This window comes from Rhagoletis zephyria, unplaced genomic scaffold (assembly GCF_001687245.7).
Source record: "Rhagoletis zephyria isolate East Lansing unplaced genomic scaffold, Rhagoletis_zephyria_1.1 Rzeph_scaffold_01309, whole genome shotgun sequence".
Classification (NCBI taxonomy): domain Eukaryota; kingdom Metazoa; phylum Arthropoda; class Insecta; order Diptera; family Tephritidae; genus Rhagoletis; species Rhagoletis zephyria.
The window spans coordinates 97,620-109,729 of NW_016158393.1; the positions used below are offsets into that span (position 1 = coordinate 97,620).

General features: G+C 34.2%; 1 protein-coding gene across 2 annotated transcripts in view; it reads right to left on the reverse strand.

Moving 5' to 3' along the window:
- Positions 1-460: 460 nt before the first annotated feature.
- LOC108363573 (pickpocket protein 19-like) overlaps positions 461-12,110 on the reverse strand; it is a 13,339-nt gene continuing 1,689 nt past the window's right edge. Inside the window, exons 2-9 of one of the 2 annotated variants that reach the window (XM_017616964.1) lie at positions 10,515-11,040; positions 10,319-10,441; positions 8,201-8,350; positions 6,117-6,258; positions 5,820-5,873; positions 5,481-5,619; positions 2,546-2,655; positions 461-835 (exon numbers count right to left, since the gene is read on the reverse strand). In XM_017616964.1, coding sequence (XP_017472453.1) covers positions 585-835; positions 2,546-2,655; positions 5,481-5,619; positions 5,820-5,873; positions 6,117-6,258; positions 8,201-8,350; positions 10,319-10,441; positions 10,515-11,040 — 1,495 coding nt within the window. In that variant the 3' untranslated portion in view covers positions 461-584. The remainder of the gene's footprint in view (positions 836-2,545; positions 2,656-5,480; positions 5,620-5,819; positions 5,874-6,116; positions 6,259-8,200; positions 8,351-10,318; positions 10,442-10,514; positions 11,041-12,110) is intronic. The other variant, XM_017616965.1, reaches the window with a different exon arrangement.

Sequence of the window (12,110 nt, forward strand, 5' to 3'; positions counted from 1 at the left end):
AGACCATCCTATTGAACAGTCACAAATGATGTGTTTGGAAGCCCTCAAGGCGGAACTAGCATTCCGACTCTACGAAAACCTCTATTCAGTGCACATAAAAATGAAGTTTGTTGTTGCCCATTAGATATCAGGAAGATAATTGATGTTGTTTTTATTTAATTGAATAACATCCGGTCAAGGGTAGGCTAAGCTCTTTTTCCTGTCTATGGCTTCCCAAGGCCTTGCAGCACATACTGCGTTCAGAGTGTAGTCACTCAGTAGTTATGGTTTTCGAAGCCCACAGAATTGTTCTGATCATAAGAGGGCATTAAGGCATCCGTCTCCCTGCAACTCTTCAGCGACACACAGCACACAGTTACTGCGTTTTTGCTGCCAGAATTTGAAGCGTGTTAAAGCAATCTTGAACAAGTTTAAGTTGAAAAGATGAACTGATTGCCACTTTTGGAGTGATTAAGAATACTCGTCTTTTTATTTGTATACTAGATATGTGTAAGACTTCTTAGTAGTAAAATACTTATGTACTAAGTATGTATCTTATACATATGTAATTTTATTTGTATTTTCATCAACTTCGTTCGTAAATTTCAATGCCTAAAATAGGGCGTGATCGGTGCTGGTTTGAGGCTTTTTAAAAATCTCTTTCCTTGTCTTGGTCTGTTCTTCCTTCGCAAATACGTTTTTTTATCAGTGCTTTCACGAGAGTACAAGCATCCATCAGGTATGTAGCCACCCTCACGTAAATGCGTATAAAGTCTAACGGTGAAGTAGTAGACAAGCTCAACGCAACTTATAAGTGAAGCGCCCATAAAAAAGCCCATGATGCCACCGAAGTTAGCTAAAGAGAAAAAGTTAAATGACTAACTATAGTGTATATACCTGTGCCTATGTATGTATACATGTGCATTAGGGCGGGTCGAAAATCTAATTTTTCTAAAATTGCTTGGTAATAGGGAAAATATATTGTATCATGAAGTCAAGAAAAAGCGTGCAAAATATTAGTATTTTATTTTAATTGTAAGAGCCCGTGCATCGACCGCCAAGCGACACACAGCGCACTAGTCGAATAAGACCAATTATTGTTAAAAATTCTGGGCTTAGCATAAGGGTTTGGTGCATATTGTTAGTTAGTGAATCCGTTAATGCAAAAGACAAAGTCAAATATCATTTCTCGCAGCCCTTTAGTTTGTCTCAAACTTATCTTTTTTTTATAATAAAATGTTAATTGCTCCCTTGCTAATTGCACTGCAATATAGACAAAAGATGTAAAGACCGCTAGTTCCAAATATTATATTTTTTTTTTAATATTAGCTATAGGTTGAGAATTTTTGCAAATTTAGGAACAATTTCTGTAGCTCTAATAGAAAAGCCATTATTTTCCATCACCGTGGAAAAATTTTGTTTATTCAAATGAGTATAGAAACACTGAACAGGCACAACTTCTAGAAACCCTAATTAATTTACTTATGTTTATGTGGAGAGTCTTCAAAAGGATATCCCAGGGCATGTTAAAGACTATTGCATTTACCAACAGTCACTTAATGGAATTAACTAAAATATTTATATCTAAACACTTAATGCATGTCCTCTACTTTCATATAACAGCAAATTTAGAAATCGCGAAAAATGTGCTTCTTCGGTGACTAATGAAGCCATTCAGCTCTAATTTTCAAGACTGCATAAATGGATTTAAAATGGGGGTTTCGCACCATAATTGTATTTTGTTATTGTATGTACTTATGTACCTGAATTTACTATTAACTTATCAAACGATTCCTAATCTTGGACAACATATGTTTGACTTCATTCACCACGATTCTGAAAACTGTCCAAATCGGCGTGACCAAGCCCATGGTGCTATTAATATTATATAAACAACCGAAAACATAAAAACGTTTGAAATAAATCTCGGCTCACTTTTTCACATTAGTTCACTTAGTTACTGAAGTAATGAAGAATTGTAAATTCATAAGGGAAAATTATTGTTTTCGTAGGTTTTATCTTAATATCTTAAAAACTTGTAGTCCTATTGAAAAAAGTTATATCAACGTGAAATACTAAATTTAATAGCCTATAATTTCTTATATCGTCCTGTTTATAACAAGGGCTAAAGACAAGTTAGCTTAGAATCTAAGAATCCAAGACAATGTAATATAACTATTAAAACACCGTTAAATGCCTTTTATTTTCCTCATACAAAATCGACCAAGCCTAATGTACATATACATAAAGTAGAAAAAAATTGATAGAAAACTTTAAATCTAAATTGAATGGAAACACGATTGCAAGCGTTTGGAAGTGCGAATAAATTGATTAAAAACGCAACAAAAAAAGCTTGAGCAACCAATGAAAATGTTAAAGTGGAATTGTGAAACCAGCAAAAAAGTTGCAGAACTAAGATACAAATAAAAAAGTGTGAGACAAAATATTAAAAGTTAAGCTTCTAGCATATATATTTATGTATGTACATACATATGTACATTTTATACTTTGCGGAACTAACTGAAAAAGTTACAATACTGCACTTTTGTTGTTGTTGTAGACTTACCTAGAAGCTCCACGAAGGTGTAACGTAATCTGGTACAATAAGTCATCATGTAAGCAGAAGCGTAATGTACGTCCAAACGTGCTTGCTTTACAACACTAGTGGTGTTGTTGCTATGCAAGAGTAGATAGAATATGTAAAAAAAAGTAGCGTCAAGAAGGAATGAGTAAATGTAAAATTTATACGCATATAGTAATGAAAATGATAATGGCTTAGGACATTGATAAATAATAATGGTAATGGTAGTGCTAATGGTAATGATAATGGTAAAAGTAATGGCCCCGGTAATGGTAGTTCTAATGGTAATGATAATGGTAAAAGTAATCGCACCGGTAATGGTAAAGGTAATGACACTGGTAATAAAAGTGGTACTGGTATTGGTAATGCTAGTCGTAATGGTAATTGCAATAGTAATAATAATTGTAATAGCAGTGGTGAAATAAAATAAGTCAAGGCTTTTCTTAAGGTGTATTATAACCATGTTTCCATTTAAATATGGTAAGTGTATTAGTTTTCATTGGAGATATGTATCTAAATAGATATATTAATTTCAGTAACTATAACGGCCGCGGCACAGTGTTATAAGGCCATATGTAATAACACCATATGACTTTCTTTTAATTCACGTTGAGTATTAAGGCCATATGGCGTTATTACTATGGGAAAAGTGAAATCAAGCCATAAACAAACGTTTTGTATATGAGAAATAAAGCCAACCATCTTATTATTTGGAGGTGCCAGCCATAGAACTTCAGTTTTACAAGCAACAGAAATCAACAGAGCAGCAGGTGCCAGCCAAAGTGCCACCACCCGGCCAGGTAGACAAAAATCGTGTGGGAAGTGTCCGACATAGTACTCTGGTTGGCTTAGCAGAGGTACTAGAAGGCACTGCTCATGCTTGATAATATTGGCAATAATGCAGCAGCCGGTACTCTGCATTATCGCGACGAGGAGGGCGATGCTTGATATACGGAAATAGTGGAACAGTACGAGAAGTTGCAGACCGAACGTACTCACACGCACGCTCACCGCTACGGAGGACAAGAACCAACACCGCTCTCAGAGCGAGGGTGGTAGAGAGGCCGTTACTAAGAAGGCTAAACGGGGAGATGGACCCCGTATTCCCGCAGCACCCTAAAAACACCGATATTTCAGCGGCGTCGCCAGAGAAAACTTACAAGTATTAGTAATAGATGAAAACAGCAAGACACGGCTGGCAGTGCAGCCGAATTGGGTGAAGATTGATGTGAGTTTATCGAGCTTCGTTATGGATTACGCACTCGACAATCTCCCCGAAGGTCCTCACACAGAGCCCAAACTATTGGAATTCCTAACCGGTTATATTAAGATTTCCTCGTTGTATGCGTTGCTAAAATCAGCGCCGTGTTTGCCGGTTTGAAGTTCAAGCTGATTCCAACTTAGGACGTCCATAGGAGACCCGGACAGCCAAAATGGGAGAAATGTGGCTCCGGTGTATCAAGCTATACAGCAGAGATATATCGCGAATTGACGCATGGGAGTTTATTGTAGTGGAAGAGTAGTGGAATTTCAATACGCCTTAGCATGGGATGACTAAATGAGGGTTTTCCTAGGAGGGGTTAGCCCCATAGAAGAAGATCAAAAGGTCGATGGAGCAGCCGAGCTTCTAATGGAAGTGAAGTTGACAGATAATCCCGATACACAAGCTTAAAATAATCATATGTAACCCCGGGTGAATAACGATAAGGGTAATGGGGACAACTTTCCCTGTGCTTTGTAGATTGTGCAAATATTACCTATTAAATAAAAACTCTTAAGTGGGGTGCGAAACGAAGTGGCGAAGGTTTTCATTATATTTTGTAAGGGACATTTTTATTTTTCATATTCTGTGTTTAAAAATTTACCTCTGGAAAATGGAGAGCTAAGAAATAAAGGACAAAAGGCATTCTTTATTTTAAAATAAAGTACGGTTGGTCACCGTAAGTATGATGTAAATAACTAGGTAGCATACAAAGAGCATTGTGTGCAAGAATAACGGGCGTAGAGTGGCCGATATAGAGGCAATCTCTCTCTTCTCGTCGTGTTTCTCTGTCGAGGGGATGATGAAAGCTTCTTCCAAGCGGAAGTCGTAGGCATCCCTGAAGGTTGTAAGGTAACAATATACTCTGACAGCCAAGCGGCTAGTCCAGATGCGTAAAATGGAATTATGCTCAGTATAGGGAAAAAAAACAACTTTTCGTAGAAATGGTATATAGTTCTTGAAAATCAATATTTTCCTATCCAAAAACTCAGTTACTCTTCCTGAGATTCACAGTAATAATCCCTAATTATTTATTTAACCATTTTTTCATATTAATTATATTATATAGGTGCGTCAGAACCCCCAATGCCTGAGACTTCAATGGGGGAGTAAATAAAAAAATCTTTAGTAATAAAAAATGGTTAAGTAAACAATTGGGTATAGTTATTGGAAGTCTACTGAAGAGAACAAGAGTTTTGCGATGGTATTTCAAGAATGCTATACCATATCGAACAATCCTAGGGAGTGAGAACACTAAAATTCCGACTTTACTTATTTTGGACCATCCTAATGTACAAAAATATGTATGTAAACTTGTGCATAACAAAGTAATTTTTAAATATCGATGATCCTCTGCAATAACGACACAATTCAAAATTCAAATAAATCAAATCCCTTCCTACTGTTAAGTGGTTTATGTCTTTAATCCTTGTCTAATCCATGTCTAATTTTCACTAAAGTAAGTAGTAAGGATCACTGCAATAATTCGTAAGGATTCGACATGGATCAGGCAAGGATTAGAGACATGATTCACCCAACAGAAGAATGAATTTTTATTTTTCGAATTTTGAATTGTGTCGTTATTGCATAGTACTATCCATATGTACCCGTATTTGTATCAATATAAGCGAGTGATTTTTTTGTTTTGAAAAAACTCACCCCTCCCACGGCGAACTGATGTAATTGGTAACGAATATCATTTGATCACAGCTACTCAAACACTCGCATATCATACTGCCATTGGACACATTATCAAGATATTTGCTTTCCAACACGTGATGATCGGCATTAAAAAGATCTGAAAATTAAAAGTCAACACCAAAGTCGAACACAAATTGAGTGAAATCACCACACACCAATGTAAGCAGTTTAAATTAAAAAAAAAAAACGAGATTTGTGGTGATTTCTCTTATTTTCATTTAGTACGTAGATATGTATATTTGTGTAAGTACTCCGATGTGCATTTGTATTTGTGTTGCATGACATGCTGGCAGTTACCTCTATACTCATAGAAACATTTGAAGTCCTTAGCTTTGCATGCGGTTACATTGTCTATGCGTTATGTAGTTGTAGGAAAGAGAAAGAGAAGAAGAAATACATAGCAAAAATAGAAAAAATAATAGCAATCCAACACCTGAAAACTTGCGCACATTGCAAGTAACAATTCATTTGCATTCATATGATTTACATACTTTTATATATTTATTCATATATACATATATACATACGTATGCATGTACGAACTTGTGAATGCATGCCTGAGTACATACTTGATTTGGCGTTGTAAGAACTCACCGTTTGGATCATGTGGAAAGAACAAGTCCATATTGCATTTGCAATAATTGAAGGTATACTCCTGACGACAACGTGTGAAGCAATTGGAACGTCGATATTTCAATCCTGGCAGTGTCTTATATAGTGGATGCTCGTCTTCATCCTGCAATGAATGCAAATACATATCGACGGTACTTTGGCAAAACCTCGCATCTCAGAAATCGCGATTACCACGTATCTCGTAAAACTAATTCAAAATAGGCCTCCTCAAAAAAATTCTATGATTCACTGTATTTTATTCTTCATTAACTAAAAAGTACTTTTGATCATAAAAAGTGATTTTTCTTATAAATAGGGAGTTTGTTTTTTGCCAAAGAGTGTTGTTTGAGAATGCTTTGAGATATGAGGTTTTGCCAAAGTATCGTCAATATGTAACGTATATATGTACATACATACATAGATGTGTATTTACATATATGTACATATGTATATGCTGATAAGTACGGTAGTCCCCCCTTACATATGCCATTTTTGATGCATAAAACTGAATAAATTATATGTCCGATAACTTCTCTATTTTATATATATTTTTTTTTGCTTTTATCTTGAATATCTACCTATGCATATGACCTGTTCACGACCTGTTACATTTTTCGACAAAAACGTGTCTATCTTTGAAAATGCATTATCATCTATTTTGTATAAAGAAAAAGATTCCATCGCTAAATTGTATTTAGATGAAAACTACAAAAAAGAACAAAAATAAGCAATCATGCCTATGTAACTCCGCTCCGCTCCGTATCACAATCGCCGTTTTCTAACGCGTTTAACAGCCGGTTTCACCAGCAATTTAAATGGAAAATGATTTTTTATTTTCTGTCAATTTCCATATAAAATTCAGAAAATTAAAATCGAAACGAAAAATGACACTGAAGATGGCACAACGCCGAAACCGGTTTGTCTGCAAACCAAACTTGACAAGGGATGACGGAAATTCGTTCCAAAATAAATCATCTTACCACCCTGTCGGAAAAATCAACCAACACCAACACACAAAATTAAAATCATTTTTCACTTAAATGGCTTCGTTAAATTGGCTGTAAGGTCAATCCGCGCACATCACTCACGGCACGTTACAGTTCCGTCACTTCAGAGGAGTATCAGTTAAAAAAAAATATCGTTAGCGAATCAGTTCCGTCAGTCTCGCGACCGTCGCCGAACCGTCAAGTTTTGTATTTCTGCTCAGCGACATTTTTGTTTTGACTTTTTGACTGACGTGTTTTTTATTTGCTGGAAAGATGTGTGAGGATGAAAGTTGTGAAAAGAATGTGTTAGAAAATATACTGTTTTTTTATTATTCATCTAATAAAAAGTACATTGATCTAAAAACTATATATGTAAGTGCAAGTTTCAGACTTTGTGCAAAAATTGCAATAGTAAACTCTAGGCCATTAGATTTGAATGCAATAAAGTGTAAAGTTGATGAAAAATTTCGGAGATTTTTGGTACTGTATTTTATTTTTTTCCAGCGGTGTTATATTAAAATTTAATGGGCTATAAAACTGCATACGACAACCTTTTTCTATAAATTCTAATTAAAAAGTTTGCAATTTGGACACAATTTTACTAATTTTTGCACAAAGTTTGTAATTATGAGTTAAGTATAATGTTTGTTTTATAGAATAAACTTGTTAAAATTTCGCAAAATTATTTATTTTTCCGACACTACAGTCAGCGTCAAAAAATTCTACTCAGTGATTTATTTTACAATATTCACAATACTTTTCATGATAAATATCCTACGGTTACCGTTATAAGAACTGAGATATGGTGGGTAACTACCGTGGGACTGGAAGTTAATAAACTTTAGAAAAACGCAATAAAATTTTTTTTCGATAAATGTAATAAAGTGACCCCTAAGCTGTACAAACATTTTTTTTTTTCGAATTAGCCTTGTAAAAATATTTTAGGCTCAGGGGCTTACGCCGGACTGTATTTACTATATGGTCTAATGTACACATTTATCAATATGGATCTGCGTCGAACATGTAGGTTTTAAACTCAAACAAAGTTGCGAGTTAAGCTTTTTTTCTGTTTGCACTTACTTCAAATAAACATTTTCGTTCCTTGGGTGTAGATGAACGCGTCCTTTCGTCTGTTACAGTTAATTGTGCATTCACTGTTACAGTTGAGTCTGTGCTTTGTCGAATAAATCGTGCAGTACTATGCCACTGATCTGTCAGTTTGACCATTAACTGAAATTGTGAAAAATATTTGTACGCTAATAAATATTTAGATCCCTGCGGAATTTGCCAGGCATTGGCGTTATATTTAAATGAATTAAGATCTACTATTGCAATTGGAAATATTACGGTTTTGTATTTAAATAGGACTCATTGGATTTTAAGAATTTTACATTACTTTTACTGTTATTTTCCCTAAGGAGCTCTGTAACTCGTGGTGTTATAGTTTTTTTCCACTGACCAAAAGTTACCTGCAGTCTATGCCTATAGAAAAAGGAGATGACAACTTGAACTGGGTAATTTTTCATGTTCAGTGCAAGCAAACAATAATTATTGATTATGATTTTGATTATAATCAAAAGACAAGAACTAAAAAAAAATAAACCTGACCTTTCGGTGGAAATAGGTTATTAGTGGTTAATATCTTTAAACTCGTAATGAATTAAATGAATGAAAATACTAATAAAATATCTCTATTTTTGTATTTTAATTTTGTATTCTATATTCTACTACATATTCTCTACTCGTAATTACTCTAACTTGGTCGTTTCATTATGAGTTATCGAGCTTCCACTGTAGGTTTGATTAAAATTTGCAGTATTGACGAATAATTTGCTTGACTTGCGTTTGCATTGGGAGTGCGTGAAGAAATTTCAAAAACGCTTTATCATTATTTCATCGCTAGTGTTGTGAGCTCAATCTCAAATCTTGTGGCCGAAAATAACTTCTTAAAAGAACATTAAATTAAAAAAGAAAAAGAAAAAGTCATGATAAAAACATAGCAAGGTAGAACCGTTCTCTCAATTTGTCGGCCATGATTTTTTTTTTGAAGTTTGCCAACATTTTAAAATCATATAAAAGTGAAAATAAAAAATTGAAATTGTTCGAAATTGTTGTTGCTTGAGATTGAAAATGAAAATGTGTGTGTGAGTTTGTGAGTAAATTTAAAAATTAAATTGTTTGGAAACGTCAAGAATTTTAAAAGTGACTCTCAGCGGTTCTACCTTACTCTATTTTTATCATGGAAAAAGTAAATTAAATAAAAAATAATAATAGACATGTTTAAAAATCAAATGAAAAAAACTGCAGAAAATCAAATAATTAATAGAAAATTAAATAAAAAAATTGTTTAATTAAATATTTTCATTTGAAAACGGTCTCAAGCTGAACAAAATTGTTGAATATAATTGTTAAAAGGCCATAAATAACAAACAACGAAAAAAAGTTCATAAAAATTAGATGAAATTAAAAAAAAATCTTTTTAAAACAATAAAATTTACAAACTCAAAGAAAAAATGAAATTAGAAAGAAGAAAAAAATAAGTTTGTTGGGATTAAAAAAAAAATTAAAAATATATTTCTTTTTAAAACAATAAAATCTAAAAAGAAAATTTAATAAAAAAGCAAAAAACACATAACGTAATTTCTAGAAATTAAATGAAATAAAAAAATATTTTTTTTTCTTTCTAAAACAATGAAATATTGAATTAAAAAAGCATACATTTAATTAAAAAAATTTAATAAAAAAAATATTTCGCTGCCCTAGGTTTCTAACCTCGGATCTCTCAAATTGCATGCAAGGGCTTTGCGCACTCGGCCATGGCGACTGTATGTTCATCTCCATTTGGAACATGCTCAAGTGCTATCTGTCAAAAGAGCTTTTAACCATGAAAGTTGGCTAGGGAGCTTGTTTTGTTACACTCTGATGCCAAAATAAACAAAACCTTTTATACCGTTTTGCATACATACTCAACTTCAATTGTCTTACAAAAAATTTCAACTATTCTCTCCAGAATTGCCCTGTAAAAGCTCACTCTCACTCTTTACTGTACTGTCACATAAATTGAGCCACCTACAGCTTTATGCCGCCTCCGAGCGGCTGATAGTTTTTATAAAAAGCTTTTTGAACCAAGAATGATACCTAAGTCCGGTCGAGTGTGGTTGCAATAAATAAATCAAACTCGTAATATCTCAGACTCACATTAACGCCAATTGGACCAGTGTAATTTGGATGCCGCTTACTGCCGTCAAGGTTCACAACAACGTAAAGACCAGATCTAACGGAATCTTTTGAGTTGTGATATGGATAATAACGATCCTTACGCTGTAATACGCACATGTACATACATATCTATATACATTTTGTTCTCCAACTGAAATAACAAAATATGAATTACCTGTCTCTCTCTATCCATTTCCGTGACTAGCGAATTGAAGACAAAACAGAAACCATTTTCCGTTCGTTCCAAGGAAAAGAGCTCACAACAGTTATAGCCTATTTGTTGCCAATAGCACGGTTGTTCGAAAAACTCATCGCATGTTAAGCTTACATGCCGCATTACTTCTGCGATATCCACATTATCTAGCAGGGACAGATCTAATTCAAGTTCCGTTAGTGGTTTCAAATAAAAAAAATCGCCAAATTGAGAAGTAGACAAAATAGCAAAAAATTGACGAAATGTGCGTACAGCCACAGCGGTAGCATTTGGCGGCAGAAACAATTGATCAGCTTTCAATAGCTTTGGCCAATTGATGCGGTTGCGGGGACATATGCCAATCGATGGGAATGGCCTGATAAAGATGGGCGTCATTGAATCCTGGACAATGGTCTCAATGCGTTGCGAATGGTACAGGTCGGCCATATCCGAGTAAACGTAAATGCAACTGCAGGTGGTAGCAATGAGTAGCAGCATCCAGATGATACTAACAGCGCGGAAGAAACATATGTACGTAAATACGGTACACACACATGATTTCTACATTCATTAGGATGGGTCGACATTTTTATGTTTCTTTAATCTTTTTGTAATAGTGAACAGGACTTCGCGATTTTAAATTAGTCAAATCACAAATATAAAAATCAAATTGATCTTTCCATTGAAAGTATATATCAAATCTTTAATAGTATAGATTATTATTTATCATCACGCAATTAAAAAAATAATTTATTTGCGATTTTATTCATCGGACAAATAAAAAAAAGTGTGTTTGGATTTTGTCAAGCAAATAAAAAATAAATTTGGTTTGTGATTTAAGACCTTAACACTTTAATTTAAAGAGGGACTTTCGAAGGGGTTCTTTTAAAGCTGCCTCTTTAAACTATAAAAATCATTATTCTTTAAAATATTTATTAACAAGTAAGAAAGTCTAAGTTCGGGCGGAGCCGAACATTAAATACCCGGCGCAAGTATTAAATATATGTCTTTTCACCCTCCCGAAACCTTCCGCTAGGTGGTAAGCCGAGGTGTATCAATTTTGAGTAAATTAGCGTCCTTCAATTTCGAAATATTGAAGTTTCAAGCATTTCTTAAATTTACCGTTATATGAGAATCGGCCGTTATTTTAGTCCGATTTCAATAATTTTCAACGTTTTGCTTACACGTGGCAAGTACAATAACCATACCGAGTTTGGTACAAATTGGTAGAACGGTTACCGATATACTTATATGTGATCATAAGTGGGCGGTGCCACGCCCATTTTCCAAAATTTTACCATAAACGTATTTCTTGGTAAAGAATTGTTGCAAGCATCAATTTTGAATAAATTAGCTTCAATATTTAATGATTTATCGAAGATTTTGTATATCTCTAAATTACCGTTATATGGGATGTGGGCGTGGTTATTGTCCGATTTTAAAAAGTTTCGGCGGTTTTTTATGCTGTACCAAGGCCAAAAACTGTGCCAAGTTTGGAAGAAATTGGTGCGCGGTTACCAAGATATACACATGTAACCATAAGTGGGCGTGGCTACGCCCATTTTCCAAAAATTTATA